The sequence below is a fragment of the Centrocercus urophasianus genome, unplaced genomic scaffold (genome assembly GCF_019232065.1).
Source record: "Centrocercus urophasianus isolate 14NV4802_14NV808 unplaced genomic scaffold, USGS_Curo_1.0 seq_2, whole genome shotgun sequence".
In the NCBI taxonomy this organism is placed as follows: Eukaryota; Metazoa; Chordata; class Aves; order Galliformes; family Phasianidae; genus Centrocercus; species Centrocercus urophasianus.
Window position 1 is genome coordinate 17,430,055 of NW_024884755.1, and position 24,886 is coordinate 17,454,940.

Genomic DNA, 24,886 nt, shown 5'->3' on the forward strand with positions numbered 1-24,886 from the left:
CCGCGGCTGGACGTCTCCGCTCCTCCGCCTGGGGTCGTCCTGCTCCTCTGCGAGGGCCGCGCGCAGCACCGCCTTCCCTTGAGCGCTGTTCTTCGGTACGCGAGGGCCAGGATTTACGTTCCGCCGAAACTCCGCGTGGTCCTGAAGTTCACCACCTGTCGTACAAAAGCACTTTTTTTACGGGGCCTGTCTTCAGCACTTGCGATGTGTCCTTAAGTGCTGCTGTCGGATTTCGGTTCATCACTCCACAGGAGGTGTTCCCGCAATTTTCTTCAGACCCATTGCCTTGTATCTATGAACACAGAACCACAGAGGCCTCATTAGTGTCTATTTGCTGGAGGCCACCCCAGGCAGTGCAATGTGACATTTTCACAAGCTGCCCAATTTCCATGCAGAACAATGTCTGGCCGCCCAGCGGGACTGACTGCCTCTGTCCCGGAGTCTGCTGAACGCAGCTGTCACCGTGCAGCCAGGAGGAAACTGACTGATCCATTGTTTGCTGGTAGTTGCTGTAATGAAGGCAAGTGAGTGTATGTGGGAAAAAAATAAACGTGGCGCAACAGGGAAACACAGAGGGGAACAGAACACAGCCAGGGAGAATGCTCTTCTCCCAGGGTTTGCCCAACTGCTGCCTGGAAAAGCGTTTGCGTTGCAAAGAAGTGCTTTTGTTGTATTTAGGAAAATTTCAAGGAAACAGTACTCCAGGAGGTCTCAGTATCTGAATGCATGATGAGAAGTCCAGTTTCAGCACAAAGGTGCAGAAATGCATTTCCTCCATCTGTAAGAAGTGAGATAACTACACTTCTGTCCTTGCAGGAGAAACAGCAACAGATCTGCAGCCTGGAGCACTGAGAGGGCTGTGCTGCAGCCTCAGCACTGCAGGCCAACAGCCTCCAGCCCACTTCACACTGCTGCATGAAGTGGGGCTCTGCAAACTTGCCTTAAAATCTATCTTGTTTGCAGATAAGACAGAAGCAAAACAAAATGAATTCTTGTTTTTCTCCAGTTCAGGTAGAGGGGGCAGGAGCTGTAGGACAATGTGATGTTAGAAAAGTTTGCTAATGACACCAAGCTGAGTGGTGCGGTTGACACGGTGGAAGGAAGGGATGCCATTCAGGGGGTCCTCAACAGTCTTGAAAGGTGGGCCCAGGTGAACCTGATGAGGTTCAACATGGCAAAGTGCAGTTTTGCACCTGGGCCGGAGGAATCCCAGGCATCCATACAGACTGCAAGGAGCAGCCCTTGAGAGCAGCCCTGCGGAGAAGGACCTGGGGGTCCTGATGGATGAAAAGCTTAATATGAGCCAGCAGTGTGCTCCTGCAGCTCGGAAAGCAAATGGTGTCCTGGGCTCCATCAGCAGAGAGGTGGCCAGCAGGGACAGGGAGGTGATTGTCCCCCTCTACTCTGCTCTTGTGAGGCCCCATCTGCAGTACTATGTCCAGGTCTGGAGCCCCCAGTACGAGAAAGACAGAGAGCTGTTGGAGAGGGTCCAGAGGAGGCCACAAAGATGATCAGGGGACTGGAGCACCTCCCCTACAAAGACAGGCTCATGTTCATATGTTAGAACTAAGACCTTGCTGCTGGGAAGAGGATGCGGGTAAAAGTTGTCAGCAACTCTTCATTTAATTTTAGGATCATGGGCAATACCATTTTGCCTAGTAGAGCTGTTAATCGCTGTGAAAGGTATGAGAACAACCAAACTGAATAACTGTGAGTACTAATAGTTGTTTCTAATGCAGTGTTGCTGCTGGTCCTTCAGCAACCTGAGCCAAAACTGTCTTTGGATTTTGTGATGTGCTGAAATTAGTTATTTAAAAAAAAAAAGAGCTGGGAGGTGCTGTTGATTTGGTGACACATCAATGTTCTACTAGAATGTTTGCTGCTGGGTACAAACTTCAGGTCATTGCTAATCTGATTCAATCGTATTCAGTTTCTCTGACTGTATTGAGAACTGTTACCAAAATGTTTTATATCACTTGTACTCAATTATCACAGCTGGTAAACCAGCTGAACGTGGTCAATGACACCTTTTGGGTTACCATCCTCAGCAACAAGAAGCAGGAAGTGGCACTCAAGAGAAGAGAGCAATAAGCTCTGTTTACCTTTGCTTTGGCTTCGCTTTTTTTTTTTCTTCTTTTTTTTCTCCTCTTCTGTTTCTGGCTGCTCCTGATGTTACTGCCTCGTGATGGGGAGGGAAGGGCCAGGCCCGGCTGCCATGGGCCAGGAGCTCTGACCTGGTTCAGTGCTCTCCCTGAGACCTTGCAGGGTGAAGTAGGAACAACGAGTCACGGACTGCTTCATACTTCTCCAGCATGAGGCATCTGGGAGCTGCAGCACAATCCCTGCTGAACACCACAAACAGATTTACCATCTCACGCAAATAGTCATGGAAACAGTGAATGCAGCACAATGACAAAGCATCTATGCTGCGGGAAAGAACGGGAGGTTTTTGTGAATCACAAACTGAACTCAAGTCCACAGTGTCATTCTGTTGCGAAAAAAGCTAACATCACTAGGGTGTATAAACATAAATGTCACATGTAGGACATGTGAAGAAATTCTGCTCTCTCCTCCCCCTTTTGCTCTTCTCTACAGCAAAAGAAAGCTCTAGAAATACAACCTACAAAACAAGACATAGCCGGGTCCTCTCATTTACCTGTAAAGTGCCTGCTAACAACTCGCAAGCTGGTCAAAAAGGAGGGATTTTAACAACCTGCAAACTTGTTAAAAAAAAAGCACTGTCAAGAGAAGGATAAGATGTTGTTCTCCCTATCTGTCATTGGCATGATCAGGAAGCAGTGATCTTAATTTGAAGCAAAAGAGATGTGATTTAGGCATCCTCAAAAAAAAAAAAAAAAAAAAAAGAAGATAAAAAGACACATGCCCGACTTCCAGCACTTCCTGAGTTGGAGGGGAGTTGCTGGAGCAGTTAAGCAGGGCATGTTGTAGGTCTCTATCACTGGAGCTCATATTCAATCAGGGGAGTGGCTGACCTCTCTGTGCTCTGAAAGAAAAGTGCCTCAGTCTGCCTACGCCACTCACCACCAGATCATGTTGTCCCCTTGTCCTACAGAGCCATTGTGTTCCTTTCCATCTCATTCCCATTGGCTGGTCTTTGCCCGCATGGCTTCAAGGCCATCCATGGGGCAGTTGCCTCAATAAACAATGCAACAGCACAAGTATCTGAAGTCATACCTCAAACATGGGAATGCACTTACGCAACACTTGTCTGGATGTAAGCAAGGCTTGGCAAGGTACTTGACTTCCCGGTGCTTGCACCCAGGAGCCACTCAGGTGGCCACTAGTGTGGAGCATTCTTTGCTGCAGCTCTAGGAGGGCCTGTTAATCCTTCACTGTGGCTGCTGGGCCTGTAGTCACCAGTGCTGCTGACTCCATGAGCCTGGGATACTTGCTGGTTTGCTCAGTTAGAAATGTCCTGGGAGCCAGTAATTAGTCACAAAATTCACTGGAGCCAAGGAGTCTTCACAGCCGTTTGTTCATCTATAGGAGAGATTGATAAGAAATTGATTAAAAATAAAAAATAAAGGGAAAAATTACATGCTTAAAGACTGATACTGCTAGAAAGGTCTAAACAGCAATTAGGCAACAGACATTTAGTGGAGCACTCCTGACCTTGTTGTTTCTGACACTGTGCCAGTGTCAGAAAGAAGCAGACAGAAACTGCTGGAAAGATAAGCAGAATGCAGGGAGGTAATTACTGAGGTGACCTGACCTGTAATTGATCCTGCTAGATTTTTGTGCAGAGCAGCTGAGTGTTTGTCCCTGGATCAGCATATCCTGAATGGTAGTGCAGAGCATATGTGCAAAACTCTATTGGAGCATGTCCTGCCTGCAGCCTAACTGGAGGCATAGATTTGCCAGTGTAGCAATGGTTGCATTCATGCTCCACTCAAGCAGCCATTTGTCAGTCCTCCTTTATAACTGTGGCTCGTCTTGGAAGAGGGAACTGCTTGGTTTTGTAGGTTTGACCTCTGTTCACAGAAACTGTCTTTGGAGCAGTTGTTGTACAAGAGCAAGGCAGCGCCAAGGAACCATCAAAGCATCATCAGTTTCTTCTTCATTGCTGATGCTACAGAAGAAAAAGGGAGCTGAAAAGGGACAAAACAAGAAACCCATAAGAAGGAACTGCTAAGGAAGAGAAATAGATGGTGTGTGAGGGCTGGTGGAGTACAGAGTACCACCAGCTGCCTTACTGCAGAAACATGTACTACAGAGTATGGACACCTCTTTTGCTACATTATATGTGGATTGGCATCACTGTATTTGGAAAACTTGAAGTGCTGAGCTGTGTGCTCATGCTTTGTTCCTGGGAGGCTTTGTGGGCAGAAGGTGATGGGGAGGGCTGTATGACATGGGACTGTCCAGATAAGGACTGGAGTCATGCAGGGAGAAGAGAAGGGCATAGCAATAGCAGGATAAACCCACTGACCCCATTGCACTGTGTCCTTCCCATGTCTGGACAGGTTCTCATCTCTATGTAACTGAGTCTACCTGTGCCTCCAGAGCCACGTTCTCCTCTTGGCAGCAGGCCACCCAGCCATGCCCTCCCCTGCACCCCACTGCAGTGTGCAGAATTATGGGTAGAGCTCTGGTTGCATCACGTTCAGTGTTGTTGCTAGGCAGAACATGCAGCAGCGTCCTTGAGACCTCCCAGCAGCACATTTAACCCTGGTAGGGCTGCAGCACATCAAGAGATGAGGCCAGCTAGATGTGAGAACATTACCCGCACGTGCTTGGAGAGGTCACACCTGAGCTTCTGAAGGTCATCCATTTCAGGCTTCAGAAAAAGAAGAGAAACACTAGAGCTGTGCAGCTCTCAACAGAAGAGAATATAAACAGCTTCAAAACAAGATATTTCTATGTTAGATGTTTTTGAAAGGCATTATTCCTTGTTCAAAGCCCCTAGGGGTGTCTGCTGTGGGAGGCCTGCCAGTAAAACTGGGATAGGAGTGTCTGTCCAGCCCCACTAGCTGCAACCCACCAGGTCACAGCCCATCTCTAGAACCTATGTCACCAGTCCCTGTTGTGCCCTCAGCAGCACCTAGTACAGCACTGCAGCCAACAGCAGGTCACAGCTCCCCAGCAGCTTTACCCCAGACCCATAACCAGGGCTGGGAGGGTCACACCACTGCACATGGGGAGATGCAGCCTTATTGCTTAATGCAGGAGGCATGTGCTAAGCACAGGTGGTCCTCCTTCCTCCCACACAAGAACAGAGTGGCTATGACCACAACCAATCAATCAATCAATCAATCAATAACAGTTGGTTACTGCTGACCTCTGCAATGGAGGTGTCAGCAGTCTGTTTACCAGGAGATAATAGGATGCCTCTTGCCTCTAAGCAGCTCTTTGATCTCCAGCCATTTGCTGTCAAGGTAGTAGAGGAAGACTTGTAGCAGTCCTTGGAAGACAGGAGGTGTGTGGATGGACTTTCTTATTTATCCCCAGTTTGTAACAGGCAAAGGACAAGAGAGCATAGATTTTACATCGCTTAAGAAGAAAGGGCCTTCTGGTAATGGCATCATTTGTGCTTGCATCTCTATCAGGGGGGAGGGAATTTCAGTATCTCTGTTACCTGCCAAAATGATGAGAGTTTGCTTGGGTATTGCAACAACAACAACAACAAAAGGTAACTGGAGCTCCCTTTAACCCTTCAGCTCCTGGTGCCTGCTAGGGAAGTACTTCCTTCCCATCATCCTATAGGCAAAAAAATCCCCTCTGTGTAGCAGTGCCATAATGTCTTTTCTCAGCATTAAGACAGTGAGCCTTTGAAGTGGGGCAGGGCATATCATTACTACCTGCTGGTTTTAGAGTCCACCAACCCATTCTTGGTGCATTACAAGATGCTAGGATTGGAATATGGGCTTTGCCCTATGGGATTCTTCCTCTTCCCCTACCACCAAGCCTTCCAGTGCAGAGCGAAGTCATTCAAATGGGTGGTGGTCCAAGGCTTCCAGGAAGCAAAGCTGTGGCACTCTGTAGGCTAACTCACAAAGAGTTAATGTGCAGGCATGTTCCAGTTATTTGCAGTGAATGCGGTTACAGAGGAGAGGGCGTTTTTGGGTGGAGAGAGCAGCCCTCTCTGTGAGCCAATGGCTAAAGGATTCTGTCCCAACGCCCAGTCTGGGGACTTATTTCATGGGCAAGAATTTGCAGGAATTCCTTCTCGAGATTTGTCTTGGATGAAAAGCAGGGACTGGACCTCTAAGCTTGTTGGTGACTCCCCCTCTCTGCTGTTAGAAGGTAAAGTACAATCCTCTGGTACCTTCTTTGGTGATGCTGATGTGTGGGGACTGTTTCCCTGTCTGCCTACACTGAAGGCATCTATTTTGCCTGCATATGCAGCTTCCCTCTGCATGTTGCAAGGTGTTTTGAAGGCTCTGCTGAGATGTGCATTGTACACTGGGACTCATCTCTGCTGTTGAACAGAGACATGCGGCTCATTTATTTTCTCAGTTTTTATGCAGTTAAGAAGAATCAATGTGGTTCTTCAGTTACCCTTCTTTTGGTACAAAGGACACTCATGAGGCATTATAAGTAGGGAACGTTAAGTCTTCTTTTATCACTACCACCCCTTAGATCTATCTCAGTTGCTTTAAAGACGAAGCACTGCTGGTAAAGTAACTTCAGCAGCATGGGGCATATCTATGAGCAAACCTTACTGAATCAGTGAGAAATCTGTTTATGTGGCAAATCCCTCCTGAACCGGGTAATGCAACAACCCTTTCAGTGTTGGGAGGATCAGCTAGCTCCCTTGTTTATCATGACAGGAATATCTGTGAAGATGGCATCTAACAGCTGATGGGGCTACATAACTACCATCAGGAATGGGTCACAGTGAATTGTCTTTTAGTGGAGCAGAGAAAAAGAGCCCTGCAGAGACAGAATATGGGCAGCTGATGAAAGGATTACAAGGCACAATTCTGATGTCACTGAGAATAGGCTTGGTGGCTAAGGAGATCTCTGTTGGTGCTGTCCCTAACCTCCTCCTGAGGTTAGCAGCAGCTCTTAAGCTTTTGCTGTTTTGGACTAGGTGGTAATTTGGGTATACATGCTCAAGTACATACAACACTTTCCTGCCAACTTTCGGAGGTCTAGAAGGTAGTTGTTCCTCTGCTGTGCCTTGCTTGTTACCCAGCCTCAGGCAGGATTGCAGGCACTTTGCCTGGGATGGTGTCACCATCTTGATTTCCCTCATGACCCTACCAGCATTTCTTCATTGATTTTTAAGCACTTCCTTTTCGTCTGGAGTCTGTTTTGGACTGGAGTGCTGCCATAACCTACACCCTAACACTGTTAACTGTATCCTGATAAGATGGTATCAGAACTACTTTTTTGTTATTTAAGTCTTAATTTTAACAGTATCACGTTTCGATCTGCAGACTGGAGGGACTTTCTGGGTGTGGTACACATACAAACTGGGTTACAACTTGGGGTCTGCAAGTTAATAGCTGGCCCTTCTATCAGCAGAACACTGAATTTGCAGCCATGCAATGACTACAGTATGCTGCTAACTACTAGATGATGCATTTATGATTTAGCAGGACTGCTCCTCTCCGGCACAGCAATTGCCCTCATACTAAAAAGCAATATGACTAGCACAGGAAAATGCCTCTGTCTTTCCTGCTCCATTGTGAGCTCATTTGTGTGTGGAGATTCATTCCTTCCTGATCCTAAGCACAACTTCACTTGCTGCTAGTGACTGACTTGCACATAGACAGCGGGCAGTTCTGCAGCTTTCAGAAGTTTTGGTTTTGGAGATTGATAGGCAGTGCCTCCCAGGTAGGCAGAGCCTTCATCTGGCATGTACTAACCAAGCTCAGGAAATCCATTTACCACTAACAACTTTCAGGATGGACTCGTACCTGATCCAAGTGAATGGCCAAGGAGATCATGTCCCCCTGTTGGATATTCATCTCAAGACCAATGGAAACAGCATGTCACTGGGAAAGGTGAAGGGCCGGAAGCCAAGATGGGCTGTCAGGGCTTCTGAAATGTCAAAGAAGACTTTCAATCCTGTCAGAGCCATCGTAGACAGCATGAAGGTGGAGCCCAACCCAAAGAAAGCCATGATCTCCTTGTCTTTAGGTGAGCACAGTGCTGTGGCTGAAACCTCTGAGCAGTGAGGTGGCCTGTGGGGCTGCCAGATTGCAGGGCTCTGAACCACAAAGCTAGCGGGGAACAACAGAATGTGCTAGATTGCCACACAGCTCTGTGGCTGCCACAGATCAGCGAGAACTGATATTTTTTTTTAATCTTTTTTTTTCTGATTTTTGTTATTTTTCAATCTTTGAAAAGGAGACCCAACAGTCTTTGGAAACCTTCCCACAAATGATGAGGTCACGCGAGCTATGAAGGAGGCTTTGGACTCAGGACGTTACAATGGTTATGCTCCATCTGTAGGTAAGCTGACATAGGTTAGGCATGTGGCAGGTCATTCCCCACAGCAGGTTTATGGAACCCACAGATATCCCTTGGGTAGCACTCTGCAGCTCCCTTCTCAGCAGTCCCATGAGCTCATAAATGTGTATGTCTCAGATGCCAAGAGTGCCCTTCCCTGCATGATCTGGTTGAGAAGGCATCACAAAGGTGTTTTCCCTGAGATACAACCATGGCTCAGATTCTCCCACAATCAGCTGTGTTTGCTTCCTGAGCCATTAGAGCAGGCAGGGCTCCAGCAACACAGAAAGCCTTAGGACTGTCTCCTGGCCATGGACTGCAGCCAAATTCCTCCTGGTGTACCTTGACCAAGACTCCTCTTGCATTCCCTGCCTTTACAGAGAATGAGCCTTGTTTGCAGTTAGTGCTAACAGCATACACAGAGCACAGATCACACCTGCCTCACAGAATTCTCTGTGACAATAAGGACCCAGTGCAGAGAGGGCTGCCCTTGTACCACCACTAAACAAGTGAAGGTCGTGCAACAAGTCTTGGTTTCCTACTGGGTAAAAACATCTCCCTGGCTACATTCTACCCAGCTCAATTGTGTTCCATGTCCAGCACACGCTGGGGCAAAAACCACCCCTCTGTCCAAGGCCTGTCTTCTCTCATGACACACCTGGCCCTGTCTCGGGGCTGCAGGCTGCCTGACCTGAGACAGGACAATCTCTGCCACCCTGACACAATGCCATTAACAAATGGGCTTACCCTGGCTGGGTAAGCACCTGGGAACCTTGTCCTAGCAAAAAAAAAAAAAAAAAAAGGGGGAAAAAAAAGAAAAGGAAAAAAAAGAGATGTTCTGTAAAAACCTGTCTGCCATTTGTAGCTCTTCTCTCCACAGGCTACCAGTCCTGTCGAGAAGCAGTGGCTGCATATTACAACTGCCCAGAGGCACCATTGGAGGCCCAGGTACCGGTGTCCAGCCAAGATATTGCCACTGCAGTACAGGCAGATTGCTGCTGCCCATGCCTGGACCATGTGGCATGGGAACTCTGCCCCAGCTGTTGTTGTTCCCTCTCCAGCCTTGGGACCTGTGGGTAGCTCATGGTCTTGTTCCACACCAACCTGCTGCTCCCTTTCCCTGCCTTGGACCATTCTATTCCACCTTTATTGGAAGGATGTCAAGCTCTCTAACTGTTGGAGGTTCCCCAACTTTAGTCAGGCTCCACAGTCATTCCATGTGGCTGGGGATCCTCAGAGTGGTTGCACTTTCCACTCATTCCTGTGTTTTCTTTGCAGGATGTCATCTTAACAAGTGGCTGCAGCCAGGCCATAGAACTTGCCTTGGCAGTGCTGGCTAACCCAGGCCAGAACATCCTGGTGCCACGGCCTGGCTTCTCTCTCTACAAGACTCTGGCGCTGTCCATGGGAATTGAAGTTAAACTTTACAATCTTATGGTAAGTGGTAGCAAGCTTGGAGAGGGCAGTCCTAACACTTCTGCCTCTTAAGAATGAATAAATAAAAATCTTGACCCTGCCTGGGAAATGCGTAAATATGATCTGAGCATCCTTGGGCACCTTGTCAAACCTCACTCTCTGTATGAAGTGCAATTCCTCTACCCTACTTCCCCCTTTCTTCTTTCATCAGCCAGAGAAGTCCTGGGAAATTGATCTGAAGCATTTGGAGTCCCTGGTGGATGAGAAAACAGCTTGTGTAATTGTGAACAACCCATCAAACCCCTGTGGCTCGGTGTTCAGCAAGAGCCACCTCCAGAAGATCCTGGCAGGTAAGACTGCATGTGTGTATCTGGGCTTTGGCTGCAGACTGGTGTTTGTCCAAACTGCCAGTGCCTTAATCACTGTTTTTCTGCAAGGCTGTGGCTGCTGCTCTGCAATGTAACAACAGTGTTACATGAAGCAGTGCAGTGGTGCAGGGGTTTGTCTATTACCTCATGACTGATTGCAGCCTTGAACCGCACTCTGGGCTTGTTCAGTATGAAGAGTTTGCCTTTTCTGGGCAAGAACACGTATGATGTGTGTCTCAGTATTTCTGAGATGGCCGGTGTGGCTTGGGTCACTTATTTCTCCACTCTGGCTCCTCAGAAAGTTCATAGGAAGCCCTATGGCTCCTGAGCACTGGCCTGCCAGTGCAGGTCTACACGTGAGAGCAGAAGTAGGCTCAGCCAGGAAGGGCCCTCCAAATGATCGTCACCCTGTAGGAGGAAAAGAGAAACCCTCTGCCCTGGGGCAGAATTTCCAGGCCCTGCAGAAAAAGGCAGGTCTGCTCCCATGGAGGACACAGGATGACTAGGCTGAATGCCCTCTCTCCCACAGTGGCATCAAGACAGTGTGTGCCCATCCTTGCTGATGAGATCTATGGAGACATGGTGAGTGTCCATCACAGTCCTTTCCACCCTTACACTACCTGTCTTCTCTGCTGCACTTGCCCTTTGGCCATGGCAGCGAGCTCTTCAGAGGTGACAAATAGCATCTCTTCCCTGTACTGTTCCTGAGCCCATGCTTGTAATATGTTGTCCTGGGTGTATATTTCATTTCCTGCTTCATTTCTTGTGTCTCATGCACAGTCCCCCCAGTTTTCACAGTGAGACACAGTGACAACCCTAACACAGTTACCTGTCATAGGTGTTTGCTGACTGCAAATATGAACCCATTGCAACTCTCAGCACCAATGTGCCAATTTTGTCCTGTGGTGGCCTGGCAAAGCGATGGCTAGTCCCAGGCTGGCGGATGGGCTGGATCCTAATCCATGACAGGAGAGACATCTTTGGTAACGAGGTGAGAACTGCCAAATGTCACTGTCAAGACAACAGATCTGCACTATCTTCAGTGTGTGGATCAGCAGGGCTTAGACTGATAGAGGCATGTACTGCTCTTTTGCTTTCGTTTGCCAAACTCTCATCTTTTTTGTGTGCTTCTGCTTTCTTCTCTTCTCAAATAGCTCCCGTGTTCATTGATGGTATTGCATGGTTTATCCAGCAGTCTCTGGGGTCTATGAGCTCTCATATGTTTTCTCTTAAAAGTGGGACCAAAATTCCAAGCCTTGTAGCCAGTGTTTTGTTTCGCTGTTCATACATGTTACAAGAGCAAATGCTGCTACTACTGCAGTGACCTTTCTACCCAGCAGTGAGTGAGCAGAAAAGCTAATGTTAATTCTCCCTATTTGACTTTAGAAGTGTGGAATGTGGGCACAAACCTAACGGACATGTAAAGTGGTATTTGGATTAGATCTGGTTTTATTTAGTCAGAATATTAACTGTTTTAAGTCAGACTGGGAAGCTCAAAAGGATATTTCTGCTGGCATTACAGTCTTCAACTGGGGAACAGGGAATGACAGTGAAAATAGTCTGCAGATACCTGGCACGTAATCAAGTAAATGTTCTGAAGGACTCCATGCTTACTGAAGAGAACTTTTACAGACAGTAGGCCTCGGAGCTGTTAGAAAAGCACAGAAACACAGTCAGAGCATAGTCTGCAAATATCACCATATTTCTTTCAGATCAGGGATGGCCTTACCAGGTTGAGCCAAAGGATCCTAGGACCCTGTACAATTGTCCAAGGAGCACTGGAACGTATCTTGCACAGAACACCGCCCGACTTCTACCACAACACCCTCAGCATCCTCAAGGTAATCGGGTTGTCAGTAGTTTGCTCAGGTATTATTTGGAGTGGGGGAATCAGTATCTCTCTAGCTTATTGTTGTGGCAGGAATACTGGCCATGACAGGCAGCCCAGCTTTGAAGCTAGAGCTGGTGACCCAGGTGGTGGAGCATTAAGCCCTGACTTGCTGAGTTCAGCTCAGTGATGTCTGCCTTACTCAAGGCCATAATCACCCATATTGTTTGCGTTCCTTGCCCCTTTATTTGCAGCGGGCAAACTTGTTCATAGTCCTGGTCCAGAACTTGGTTTCCATTTGCTAATCAGCTTCCTAGAATTTCTCCCGTTGTTGAACTTTCTCCTTTCTACTTTTCAGTCCAATGCTGACCTTTGTTATGCTGCTTTGTCAGCTATCCCAGGCCTCCAGCCTGTTCAGCCTGCTGGAGCCATGTACCTCATGGTAAGTGAGGAGGGTGAAATGCCATTCCAGTTATCAGTGGTTACCCTACAACTCAGAAATGTAAATATACTGCAACATCAGCCTCACTCATACTCAATAGATAAATCTTTATCAGTTTGCTAGTAGCCAGTCTTACCCAGAGTTACAGTCATTCCTATGCTGCTTATGTAGAGGGATAGCTCTAAGGCTTGTTCACACCTCTAGTATTTCCGTAGTATCTAAACATTTATTCCATATGAAATCAGCTGGTAAAATTTTTCTCCTGCTGGCTTTTTCAGACCTTCTGCATGCAAATTATCTCTCACCTGTTTTATTTGAATATTGAATATTTTCATAAGAGGTCTTTGGTTATGTGATAATGGGACAGTCTTCTTTTTTTCCAAATACAGCACAGAAATAGTTATTGAACATTTCTTATTTTATTTGTCACTTTACTAGTTATATCATCCACGCCTATTTGACCACAAAGAGTTCTTTTCTCCATAGGATTCTAGACCTCGCTTTCTTAAAAAAACAACAACAACAAAAAACCCTCATTAATTTATCTCCAATCCTTTTTTCTTACCTTATGGATTTCTTGCATGATGGAATTACCAGTAGATTATGGGTAGAATTCTCTCACTCACTTTTTTTTCCTTATCTTATTTATCCCTTCTCATTTCTAATTGGTTCCGGTATCCCTGCTACCAGCTTTTGAATAAAGGTGTTGTAAACTGAAATTCCAGCTTTGGGCAGCTAGTTTTAAATTTACTTCACTTTTTAAAAATTTTCCGGATTTCACTGATATGTTTCTGTTTGTCCCTCGTGTTCAACTCAGACCAAATGATGAGCAAAAGTTCCTGAGGACAGACAGCTGCACTTAGCTGGGAAATTGTTGAGCAATGTGGGTAAGCATGGTATATAGTAATGGTTGCCACGTTTCATTCTGCTGCAGGTTGAAATTGAAATGGAGCATTTTCCTGAATTTGAAAATGATGTGGAGTTCACTGAGCGACTCATCTCGGAGCAGTCTGTGTTTTGCCTGCCAGCTACAGTGAGTCTGACACTGAGAGCCCCAAGCATAGGGAGAGAAGCAATAGGGGTTTGCATCCTTGAGCTCTAGGGACAGTCTGGGAATCTAGTACGTAATGTTCATGGTCTGTAATGGTGTGTATGTACTGCCTGTGAGGTCCAAGTGCAGTGTAGGGAGGGCAACTGGGAAGCTCCAACTCAATAGCAGTCCTTGTGTGGACTGCCAGGATTGTCCCAAACTTGCTCTTTATTTCAGATGTTGGCAGAGTTGTATCCCTGAACTGTATGTACTCCCATACCGCCTTGCAGAAGTAACTCAGAGGCCTTGGTACTGTTCCCACCTATGCTCCTTCACATGCTCCATTTCCAGTCCCCCACGCTTGTAGGAAGAGACTACAGACTTGAGAGTCATGTTTGTGCCCATGTCCATCCTGCTCTACATCCTGCACTGAATCCTAGGACCTCAGACATTCTCCAGTTCTGACCTTCTCTAACCCTTTGAAGAGAAGGGAGGAATCCCTACCTCCTTGTGGACCGTTCCATGGTTCCTCCACAGTCCATACAGTGCTTTGGCCTGTGACTGGCACAGCATTATGTCTGCACTAACAAGTTTTACAGAGGGAGCTGGGAGGTATGCTTGGAATGAAACAATCTAATGGAGTGATAGTCCAACCATGCCATTTTCACTCTATGTTCTGTGCTGACCATTTTCACTTGTTGATACAGAATATGGCCCCAGGGCAAGGCTCTGAGACACCAGCAGTATCCCAAATAATCTGCCAGTCTCATTCTTTATCATTTCAGTGCTTTGAGTACCCAAACTTCTTCCGTGTGGTGATCACTGTACCTGAGGAGATGATCTTGGAGGCCTGCAGTCGCATTCAGGAGTTCTGTGAGATGCACTACCAGGGTGCTGAGGGGGCCCAGGATCTTGAGTGTGACAAGTAGCTACAGCCAACCTCCTGCCTCTGCCAGGCTAGACCTTGTGTGAGGTGGCAGGCAGGGCTGCTTCCACCCAGTACCACATCTCCCTGCCTGTAGGCAGGTGCTGTCCTGCTGCTTCACAGACCTCTCAGCACCATAGAAAGAAGCAGACCTCTCTTTTTCCACTGCACCTTCCACACCCTCTGGCATCTGATGCCTGTGGTTTCCATACACTCTGCATCTGCACCCCATACTGGTCTCTGTGGTGGCCACAAACCAGCCACAGGCAGGGACGCCTGGCTGCTCCTGCACCGGGATCCATGGCATTGACTCTGAGTGGCCAGTAGCTCCTGCACTGCCTGCACTCCCCCTCTGGGGCAGGAGATGGTCACAATCTCAGAGAACAAGAGACACTCACCCACCTCTCACCTGTCTTACTTTAGGAGGCCAGAGTGCTTTATACCAAGCCCTTTGTTCAGCAGAGGGAGTAAGTTATTGTGACTTTTTTTTATTAATAAATCTTCTGACATGGCAGTCCTCATGGTGTATCAGTAAGGGCTTGTGCTCAATGGGTCACTCTTGTTCAGCCTGTGGTGTCCCATGTTCGTCTCTGTCCCTGCAGCTGCCTGACTGGGGCCTGCCCTACCACTAGCCAAAGCACAGGGACAGCCCGTTCAACCCTGGCAGTGCTCACCAGGTCGTCAGGGCAGGACAGGCCCTGCAAACCTGGTACAGACAAGAGCCAACTGCTCCCATTCCAGTGAGCCTACAAGCTTCCTGTAGTGGCTGGGCCCCTCCACAGCCCACCCCATCTTCTGCTGCTTGTTGATTCTTACAGCCACTCCCAGGCTCCCAGCAGACTGATGTATGCTAGTGCCCAGGCGGGCACTGCCAGGCACCAACCTCCAGATATTCAAGGTGGGTGTTTCCCACTCCGGCAGTAAATGCCAAGGTGGTACTTCTCTGAAGTGCTTTCCCTGTGTAAATGTTTGTGATGTGCTGTCACGCCCAGGTTGCTGATGGCTGAATGCATGAGCCCCATAAAATACAAAGAACTGATGGCCTGGTGCCTAATGGAAAAATGAGCCCATCAAACTGACTGCTGTAGTCAGGGCTCAAAGAGTAATGTACAGTGTACTTCATGCTGTCACCTGCATCTCTCTTCACCTGTCTTATGGCAAGGTGAAGCTCACAGGCTGACTTTGCCTTCCCTCTAGTATGAAAAATGAGCTGGCTCTGAATTACATGATGTCAGACCTTCTGCTTTGTTGTGTGCACTCTTCTTCTGTCCAGCACAAAGTCTGAGTACCAGTATGCAGGAGAAAGCTATGTGAGAAAAATAGCAGTGTTTGAAAAGGTACTCAACAGCTGTGGGTCCAGGCTACATCCTTCCCTTTCAAACAAAGCAATCCCAGAAAAAAAGAGATAAGCTGGGCTGTGCGGGAATGAGAGGAGCTTTGGAGATATGAGGTCACTAGACCTCAAAATAGAACCAGATAACATGAGTTGCTTGAGGCAAAAATTGACAAATGATAAATAGAATGGTGCATGGGGAGTCTGTTGGGTCAGGAGGCCTTTACAGCATGACATTGCTGCGTTGTTCTACTGTGTTGCATCTACTACAGCTGTCAAGTTTGCCTTGAACTCTTCCCCAAGTATCTTGGGTTCTGAGGCTTTAATTTCCATTAATAATGAATGGTTTTCCCATTTTTAAACAAAGCTGCTCCTTTCAGATCCTTCTCCTTCATGGATCCTCTTTCCTCCAGAGTACTCCCAGAGATTTCTGTTAACATGTAGCTAATCTTTAGTGATCAACGTCATTCTGGTTCCTCTTAGACCGGCAAGCACCTGATCCTCTATTGCCATCATCAGTTGTAAACATAACACTGCCTTTGTGTCAAGAGTGCTTTGGTATAATTTTTCAGCACTCTAATGGCTGATCCACACCCATCCTCTATATCTTAGCTGGGGAGCACAAGCTGTATTTCCTGAGGCAGGCTTGCAGCATGCTTATCCTCTTTTCTACATTGTCTGGCAAGCCATGTTTAGGAGGAAACACAAACACCAAACAGAGACCTAAGCGGTGAGGCAACCTTGTGCCTAGGCTACACTTATGCCTTCCTAGGGAAATGAAGTAACTTCTGAACTCCTAGGCAGATGAAGAAATTAAATTAAGTGTTCTCAGCTTCCAAAGGAGCTGGCAGCAGACTCACCTGCCTGGAGTACCACAGTTTGCCCTGCTGGGCTAGGCTCAATCACACCTGCCAGCAATTAGGCATCAGCTTCCAGGTGCCCTAAGAACGTGGAGTCAGCCCACTCTCCTCATCTACTGTCTCCTCTAGCAGTCCTGACTGTTCCTTTGCGGGCTGCTGCCTGGAATAGTTATTGAGTGCCTCCCACCATGAAGCTATGGCCCTTGACCGTGAGAGACTGTCTTGGACCAGCCTGCTCTCCACTCGAAAGCAGAATGCATCTGGATCCTTTTAGGTTTGTCTTGGAACCTGGGCAGTTGCATGGAGATAATCAAGGTATGACCAAGGAAGTCCTGGCATTGCTCAGGAGTGGTAGGGGGAGCAAAATGCTATGGGGAAACTGGTTGTGCAAAGCTTGTTTGGAGGTAAAGGGTGGCACATAACCTCATTTGTCCAAGATGAATGTGTAGGCCCTGTCAGAACTTGACACCAGATGAGCTGACCTCCTTCAGTAGTATTATCCATGAGTATTGGAGGAAGGAAATATTCAGTGTGTCAAAGGGAGATATGGACAGGCTTCCACGAAGTGAAGTGTCCAGGACTGTAGGAAAGACAATGGGTGTAAGAGGAAGTGGCAGCAGGAGGCCGGGGGACAGCATTTTCTTAAGATGACTAGGAGCAATTTTGAAACCAGACTATGAGAAAGTAGAGGAGCTGTGGAAAAGGAAGGCTCAGTGTGGGCCAAGTCTTGCTATTGACTGAACAAGCACACAAGACTCGTTGTCAGCAGGGGTACTGTCGCTTGAAAGCTGGCTAGCTATAACAACTGTTCAGGACAAGGTTGTGGTTGCGTCTTATACTTTAGCCCTCAGTCTGAGAACCCAGCTGAAGGGTTCACTCACATATGGGTGAAGCAGGATGGGTGGAAGAATCAGCCAGCATCTTTACTCTTGCTTACTGCAACTCTGGGTAATTATTCCTGTATACTTGCTGTACTCACATGCACCTATTACCTCAAAATCCTACTCCCAGTCATTATCAGTGTTCCATGAGTAAGGTGCAAGTCATTCCCTAAACTGTTTGGCATTTTAGGCAAATAGTTGAGCTAAATGGGAGCAAAGTCTGAAGATCAAGTTTATCTTCTGGGACTAGACTGTATCAGTTCAGGCTTGTATATTTACCTTAAACTGTTTATAATTCAGATTACAACTTTACAGTTTATCTCAAACACAAGAAAAAAGCTGTAGCAACAGAAATCCAGTGTCACACCAGGCTGTGCCAGGGAATTGCTATGGAGAATTGCTATGTCTCATGTAGGACACCACTTAAGTTATCTCCCTTGTTCTTCCTCATTTTAGAAATCAGATGGAGTGGGTTCTGCTCTAGCTCAGGAGAAACCAACCCTAACTGGCATTTAGTGTGGGCATTGCATCTATGCATTCTGGCACTTGCCTGACTGTAGATTTTCCTTTCCACCTCCTATGAACAACCAATTCTAATGCAACCAGAGAACGAGAGTGGATGTATAAAGCATCCCTGCCAAAAATATCTCTTTTCAAAAGCCAAAGAATTCTGCTTTGCTCTGCTGCCCTCAGCCCTATGAAAGCAACAAGCAATCAAGCAATTGAAGTGCAGGTTTGTTCTTTTTTTTTTTCCGACTAGTATCAAAGAGCCAGGCTTTCCCTGTAAATGCTAAAATCCAGTGGTCAGTAGCGGGGTTAGCAGGCCTTAATGTGAGCAGCTGCACTGTAGCTTTCTGTCACAGATCTAGCAGATAAAAGCTTTATCTGTCCTCTACAGCCTTAGTTACCTCAGCTAGAGAACACCTAAACTTCCTCTGCCTCGAGACACAGATCTCTTTCTGTGGCAAGCATTTGCAAGTCCACAGTCACTGCATTGATTCACATGGTAGCTCCTGATTTTATGCATCTGGGATGCAGGAAACATGAGTCATGAACTAACTGATCTTTCTAAATAAATATTAGCAAACACATGACAGTGAGACTTGTAGCCTAAATCTGCCCTTCTGCCAAGAGGATTTTTTTTTTAAAAAAAAAAAAAAGGCAATAGCTTTGAGAATCTCCAAGGTTGAAGTCATGATTCTGAGCCACACAGGGTAACAAACTTCCGTTTACAAAGAGAATGTACCTCCCATCCATGCCCGGAATCCTATCAGCAAGTAAACATTGCTTTCTCCAAAGGACGGTGTTCCCAAGGGCACGGCTCTTGAGGTGGAGGAATTTGTTTTGAAGAAGAGGGGAAAAAGCCACAGAATGTATGAAGGCCTTTCATCAGCTGTATGTTGCATAAGGTTGTGCTCCTGTGTGTGACAGATGGCTCCAGGGTTCGTATTCTTAATATTCTTCCACACTGACTTAAGCACTAGAGCTCCTTTTGCAATTGGTGGAGAGATTTCTGCAGCATTGTTCCCATGACCTGCTTCATATATAAATACAGAATAAGAGAAAATGTGTTCTCCAGGGCATGCAAGGGCAGCTGCTAAAATTCTGGCTAGCAGTAAAGATTGTGTATAGGGAGAAATTGTTCTTAGTCTCTTTTGATACAAAAATGTTGATGTTATTAAATACATTTGTAATATGCTAGATTCGAAACAGACATCAGTAGTTCTCAATGTGCAGCCAGACGTTCTCATTGCCAGGGAGTATTGTAGATGCCAGAAGTACCAGTGAGTTCAAAGCATGTCTGGACAAGTGAAAACAAAAAACCTAGGTGCTATGAAATACAAAGACCACTTTACTCTCAACTGATTTTATTACACAGCTTCAGTACTAATGCCTATTGAAAAATATCACCCTCTCCTCTTGTCATAGTCAATGGAAAGAAACATGAACTTCTAGGACATCACCCTAACTTGTTTTGAACATTTGTGTTTGGATAGGTGAATCAAGTACTCCAAACCTGGCTGCAGCTGTGGGAGCGCACATGGAGGAAAGCATATTCTCTCCTTTGGGCAGCTGCTCTTGATGATGGAAGAACACAGGGCAAAATTTGATCAGGCTTTTCAGCTGAGCTAGTTCTCCTTCTCCAAGTATGTCTGTTTCTCTCATCAGACTACTAAAGACATGCCTTTGGGGTGCCTGTACTACAGTGTCAGAACTGAAAAAGTATCTCTAGGCCATACCTTCAATGCTATTTCTCACTCTATTCCTATTACTGCTACAATGGTTCAGATGTTCCTGTGTGTGCATTTCTCCTTCGGGAAATAAGAAATGACAGTTCACAGGGCTTGCAAGTCCAAGTCCCTAGAAAACACTTCTAATCAAGGAATGGAGTAGAAAACAGAAATACAGTCAGCCTCATGTTTGAGGTGGAAGGAAGTTGCTCAAGACCAAGTAGTAGGAGGCTAATTGCCATTAAGCACACGTTGACTGCTATACGCTTAAAGCTTTGCTTCATGTGTCGCTTAAAGCTTATCAGTCAGACATACAGGGAGAAGCAGGTCTTTTGTTCAAATGCCAGAGTGTTCTCCTTCACTTTCCACAATGTGCAGGTTTCTAGGAGGGCAGAGTGCCAGAACAATGTGCCTTCCCAAGCCTTGTCTCCAAGGAAAAGTACATTCTTCCCCTCTATGCAACTGCTTATGCCACAGAGGCTGCCTTCTGGAAAGCTCAGCCAAGCGTCTCGTACTTGTGATCTGTGCGAATGGAAAAGTCTGAGCTCTGTGACTGGAGCACTGTACAGCAGTGTTCAGTGCTGCTGTGGGGCCTGAATACTGGTGCCAAAGGGCCAGCATGTCCTGGGCAAAATACGTACAGATGGAGTAGGAGTTTCGTGTATCTCTGTTCATGCAAGTGTTAGCAGGGAGAAATTAGGCTTCAGGAGGAGCTACTCAATGGTGTGACCCTAGATGTCAGTTTTGTAACTCTTACAGACGTTTTTGCTTGAGGACATAACTTAGCTGCTCAGGGAAACAGTACAGTGAAGGGTTGTTAGAGTTAGGGTAGTTTGGTTAGATTGTGGTTGGACTTCATGATCCTTAAAGTCTTTTCCAACCTGAGCGATTCTATGATACATACAAATCCATCTTACAGATGCTGTTTGTGAGGGACTAGGAACACATAGCTGAAATCCCAACTGCACACAACTTTGCTTGCTCGTCTTCGCAGGGCCGTATCTGGACAAGTGTCAGCTTCTAGCCTTGTTTCCTTACCCAAAATTACCAGGGCTTGACCATCTGTGTTTGTAATGAAGCAAGTGAAAGGGAACATGATCTTCCCTTCCCTGTTCAGGCTCTCCCTCCTGAAAAGGCCTGTATTTTTTCCTACTACTATTTCTTATACTCCAGCAGTCCTCAGAGCAGCACAGTAAGCTCTCCAGGAACAGAGGGCACCATCAAGAGATCAACATCTCACCAGAAAGCATAAAGAAAAGATTATACTTGGAATAGGAATTACCTGAAGTGACTTGTCTTCTCACAGTGGCAGAATATTATGCATTTCCTCAGTCCAGCTCTGCTCTTCTTTACCACTTTACCTGGCACAGCCCAACTGCAGCTCCAGTATCCTTCTGAATTGTTAACAGGACAAGTCTGGCAGCTCCTTTTTCTGCTGCCTCTTTCTGGCAATTTTCAGCTCCCAGAAAATCAACTCAAGCAGGTCACAATCCTGTTCCACATCTTAAAGACAGGCTCTTCTGAAGCCTGCAACAGATCTCAGCAAAATCAGCTTTCAGTTGCCCTCATGAATTTCACGGCTCTTCTCATTTATTACCGATGTGTGGACCTCTGTGCTCCTGCAAGAAACTGCCATTCCCATGCTTTGCTCTAGTGGAGGGTGGAGTTTCATAATTTATGGCAGGTAAAAGTAGGCAGGCACAGTATTCAGAGCTCAGGCATAAATGAAAGGTAGAGGAGGTAGCGTGAGGTATAGATAAGAGCTGAGTACATGCGTGTGTGAGAGCCTAGCATGAAGGCTGAATGCCTGTACATACACGTGTAGGTGTTTGTAAGGCTGCTTGAAATAGTGTGTACTGCTGAAGTATACGTATGACAGGGAAGCGTTGCTTGAATCAAGTCTGGTAGTGCTTCAAGAGGATATGCTAAGGTGAGATTTTCAAATATTTCTTGGTAACTGATGCAGATGCTGTGGTGCTCAGAACTGTTTTTGTTTGTGCTCAGCAGTCTGAGATCATTTTTGCCAAGTACTATTGATGTATAGATGCAAATGAAGTGCTGTATGATTCCTCATGTAGACAGAAGTTGTTGGTTGTCTTAGAGGGTATTTCCTGCTTCTCTAGACTGTCTTCTCAGTATCTCCCACTAGTGCCAGCCATGCCATTGTCTGCTCCGAATGGGCAGATGCTAATTCTAATTCTGCAAATGCTAACGAAGTCAAATTGAAGAAGGATGTAGTAAAACTATGAGCAACCATCATTGCCATGGAAGACCCATCTCTGGGGCTTTCCTGGCACAAGATACTCATTGCTACACCAGTGCTACTGTAGCAGTGCTAGTCTGGAGATTTTCCCGGTATTTATTTAGCAGAATACCAAGCCACAGTCCACGTGATGCAAAGTGTTTGAGCTGTATGATCACTTCTCCCAGATGCATAGATTCCAGAGTCCTGTATTCTGGAGATGTGCCCGCTACAGTTATAACGCGTACCTGTGCTTGGGACTGCTTGCTGCCTTCTGTAATGCTCTTTCTTTGTCAGAACTGGCTCTCCCTATGTCTCTGTGTGTTTCCATAAAAGCTGTGGTGATTTCATGCTTAGGGTTAGCAAAACTCCACCATGTTGCATGCAGTGTTTTTTCCCTTTCTGAAACCTGCTCTCACAGAGGTGCAACCATCTTGATCATTGGCTCAGCTCTGGCAGGCAGCAGGTCCCTTTTGGAGCAGGTTGGAACTGCTGCTTATCTAGCATGGGGCAGCCACTCACGGGCCAGCCTTGCAGCTCTCTCACTACTATGTCAAATCCTGGCTTATCTCTGTGCAAGCTGACAGTAGTAGTGTGCCTTTTTTGCTCTACAATTGAGATTGTCTCAGTGATTCTTGTCTTTCCACACTGCAGTTTTGTGAGGGCGTCATATTTCACTTCTACGAGGTGAAATGGATTAAATCACTCTGCTCGTGGTGCCGTATGTTTGCTGTCAGGAAAATAATGTGGTTAAGCTTAAGATTTTAGTTTAAAAGCATTCCATCATTCCATGAGCAAGAGGTCTAGTGGTGAAAAATAAGTGTGTGTGATTGGTGTTTATTTCAGATCTAGAAATGTCTGCTAGACTTCTAACTCTCTTTGCTACTCCTCTATTCTGTGTCAGCGGCTGCTCACAACTCATTTTAGGTCTTCTCCTCACCTTCTGGAGCAGACTGGTCAGGGTAAAATTAATCACTGCTTCTCGTATGGGAGAAGAAATTCCCCATTGAGGTTGCAGCCTGAGGTTGTTTTTCAGGTAAACACCAATAGCAGCCACAATGATGATCCATGTACACTGTGAATCATAGAATTATGGAGTAATTTGGGTTCAAGGGACCTTTAAGATCACCTAGTTCACCCTCCTCTGGACCTGCTCCAACAGCTCCATGTCCTTCTTGTGTTGGGGGAAATGTATACAACATTCAGTTGTCATACTCTAGTTTTGCTGAAAGTAAAAGCACATTGCCTCTTTCCAACAAAACTGATTCCTTTCTCTTTTACACGTATTCAGACTATTCACATGTAGTTTTTCAAAGAAATAGTGGTTTCTGTACTTTTATATCTGCCTGGGTATCTAATGGTCAAGGTTCGTGCTTGTTCAACAAAGTTGTTTGGTTTTTTTTTTTTTCTTCTAATTGTGTATGTAACTATACTCCAGGAAATCTTTCGGGAATTAGAAGAAAGATATTACTGGTGCCAGACGGAAATGATATCATCAAAGTTCATTTGGAAGCCAAGGATTTATGTAAACAATGTTGTATTCATTTGTTAGGAGGAAGCTGATAGGTGATTTATTTTTACAATGGTCTTTGTTTGCAGCTATTACTAGGCTTGGTCTGAACAACTATGCAAATATGTTTCTTGTTAGAATTGAACTTTACAGACCTACATAGAGGAATGCCATCTAGAGGGACCTGGATGGGCTTGAGAGGTGGGCCCACGCCGACCTCGTGGAGTCCAACAAGGCCAAGTGCAAGGTCCTGTGTCTGGGTTGGGGCACTTTCAAGCACAGATACAGGTTGGGCGGAGAATGGCTGGAGGGCAGCTCTGAGGAGAAGGATTTGAGAGTGTTGTTTGATGAGAGACTCAACATGAGCTGGCAGTGTGTGCCTGCGGCCCAGAAGGCCAACCATATCCTGGGTTGCATCAAGAGAAGTGTGACCAGCAGGTTGAGGGAGGTGATTCCACCCCTCTACTCAGCTCTCATGAGACCCCACCTGGAGCACTGCGTCCAGTTCTGGAGCCCCCAGCACAAGAAAGACGTGGAGCTGTTGGAGCAGGTCCAGAGGAGGGTCGTGAAGATGATCAGGGGGCTGGAGCACCTCCTCTATGAGGACAGGCTGAGAGAGCTGGGGCATTTTGGCCTGGAAATCAGCAGGCTCTGAGGAGACCTTATAGTGGCCTTCAAGGACCCGAAGGAGCCTACAGGAAGGCTGGGGAGGGACTTTTAATCAGGGCAGGTAGTGACCGGAACAAGGGGTAATTGTTTTAAACTGGAAGAGGGTAGGTTTAGGCTAGGCATTGGGAAGAAACTCTTGACTGCGAGGGTGGTGAGACACAGGAATAGGTCACCTAAAGAGGTTGCAAATCCTCCCCCTTGGAAGCATTCAAGGCCCATCTGGATGGGGCTGTGCGCTACCTGGTCTAGAGGGAGGTGTCCCAAACCATTGTATATGTCTGTGATTTATATGATCAAAAAAAATGAATCGCAGAATCAATGAACTGTAGGGGTTGGAAGGGACCTCCAGACATCATCGAGTCCAACCCCCCTGCCAAAGCAGGTTCCCTACACCAGGTAATGGGCTTCTTGTCCATGGGTTGATAAGAATGTGGTCCCTTTCTAAACGTACAGCCTCATCCTTGCAAGATGTTACAAAAATAAAACTTGTGGTAGTGCATAGTGGCAGTACACAGCATAACATGTAATCCTGATTTCTGTCCTGGCTCTGAGAAGTGGTAACTGCTGCCCTATGAAGCCTGACCTCAATAAATGTGCACAGAATGGACATGAGATGATACACAAGAAAAAGTATGCATACATGCTGGACAGAGAGGTAAGTTTGGTTCCTAGTTGGTTAGCAGCAGTGACTACGCTTGGAAATGTGCACAGTGCTACAGTAACTGAAGTC

The 24,886-nt window shown here is 46.5% G+C and overlaps 2 protein-coding genes and 1 long non-coding RNA gene across 19 annotated transcripts in view; 2 read left to right on the top strand and 1 right to left on the bottom strand.

Moving 5' to 3' along the window:
* LOC122161746 lies at nucleotides 1-21,400 on the bottom strand. 12 transcript variants are annotated; one of them, XR_006169279.1, is made up of 6 exons: nucleotides 21,018-21,397; nucleotides 4,745-4,798; nucleotides 3,734-4,090; nucleotides 3,219-3,501; nucleotides 2,103-2,345; nucleotides 1-292 (listed from the first exon to the last, which is right to left on the bottom strand). It is a non-coding gene; the product is annotated as an uncharacterized LOC122161746 (long non-coding RNA). The 12 variants fall into 12 exon arrangements; XR_006169278.1 differs by having other exon boundaries at nucleotides 3,734-4,109; XR_006169275.1 differs by lacking the exon at nucleotides 21,018-21,397 and adding an exon at nucleotides 5,300-8,128 and having other exon boundaries at nucleotides 4,513-4,798.
* On the top strand, nucleotides 6,177-14,944 carry TAT (tyrosine aminotransferase). Its single transcript, XM_042821352.1, has 12 exons — nucleotides 6,177-6,264; nucleotides 7,874-8,109; nucleotides 8,320-8,424; nucleotides 9,302-9,369; nucleotides 9,700-9,858; nucleotides 10,049-10,187; nucleotides 10,735-10,787; nucleotides 11,044-11,196; nucleotides 11,918-12,046; nucleotides 12,392-12,475; nucleotides 13,410-13,508; nucleotides 14,291-14,944. The coding sequence occupies exons 2-12, from the start codon at nucleotides 7,875-7,877 to the stop codon at nucleotides 14,432-14,434; spliced, it is 1,368 nt and encodes a 455-aa protein (XP_042677286.1). The 5' UTR covers nucleotides 6,177-6,264; nucleotide 7,874; the 3' UTR covers nucleotides 14,435-14,944.
* CHST4 (carbohydrate sulfotransferase 4) overlaps nucleotides 15,042-24,886 on the top strand; it is a 15,937-nt gene continuing 6,092 nt past the window's right edge. The window contains exons 1-3 of one of the 6 annotated variants that reach the window (XM_042821357.1): nucleotides 18,658-18,946; nucleotides 19,502-19,651; nucleotides 24,712-24,811. In XM_042821357.1, coding sequence (XP_042677291.1) covers nucleotides 24,789-24,811 — 23 coding nt within the window. In that variant the 5' untranslated portion in view covers nucleotides 18,658-18,946; nucleotides 19,502-19,651; nucleotides 24,712-24,788. The other 5 variants (XM_042821354.1, XM_042821356.1, XM_042821360.1 and 2 more) reach the window with 5 other exon arrangements.

Bases quoted from the DNA above. Each gene is read 5' to 3' on its own strand.
- TAT (XM_042821352.1), top strand. From the start codon at position 7,875: ATGGACTCGTACCTGATCCAAGTGAATGGCCAAGGAGATCATGTCCCC. The intron at 8,110-8,319 runs GTGAGCACAGTG...ATCTTTGAAAAG, and splicing joins CATGATCTCCTTGTCTTTAG to GAGACCCAACAGTCTTTGGA. The intron at 9,859-10,048 runs GTAAGTGGTAGC...TTCTTTCATCAG, and splicing joins TTAAACTTTACAATCTTATG to CCAGAGAAGTCCTGGGAAAT.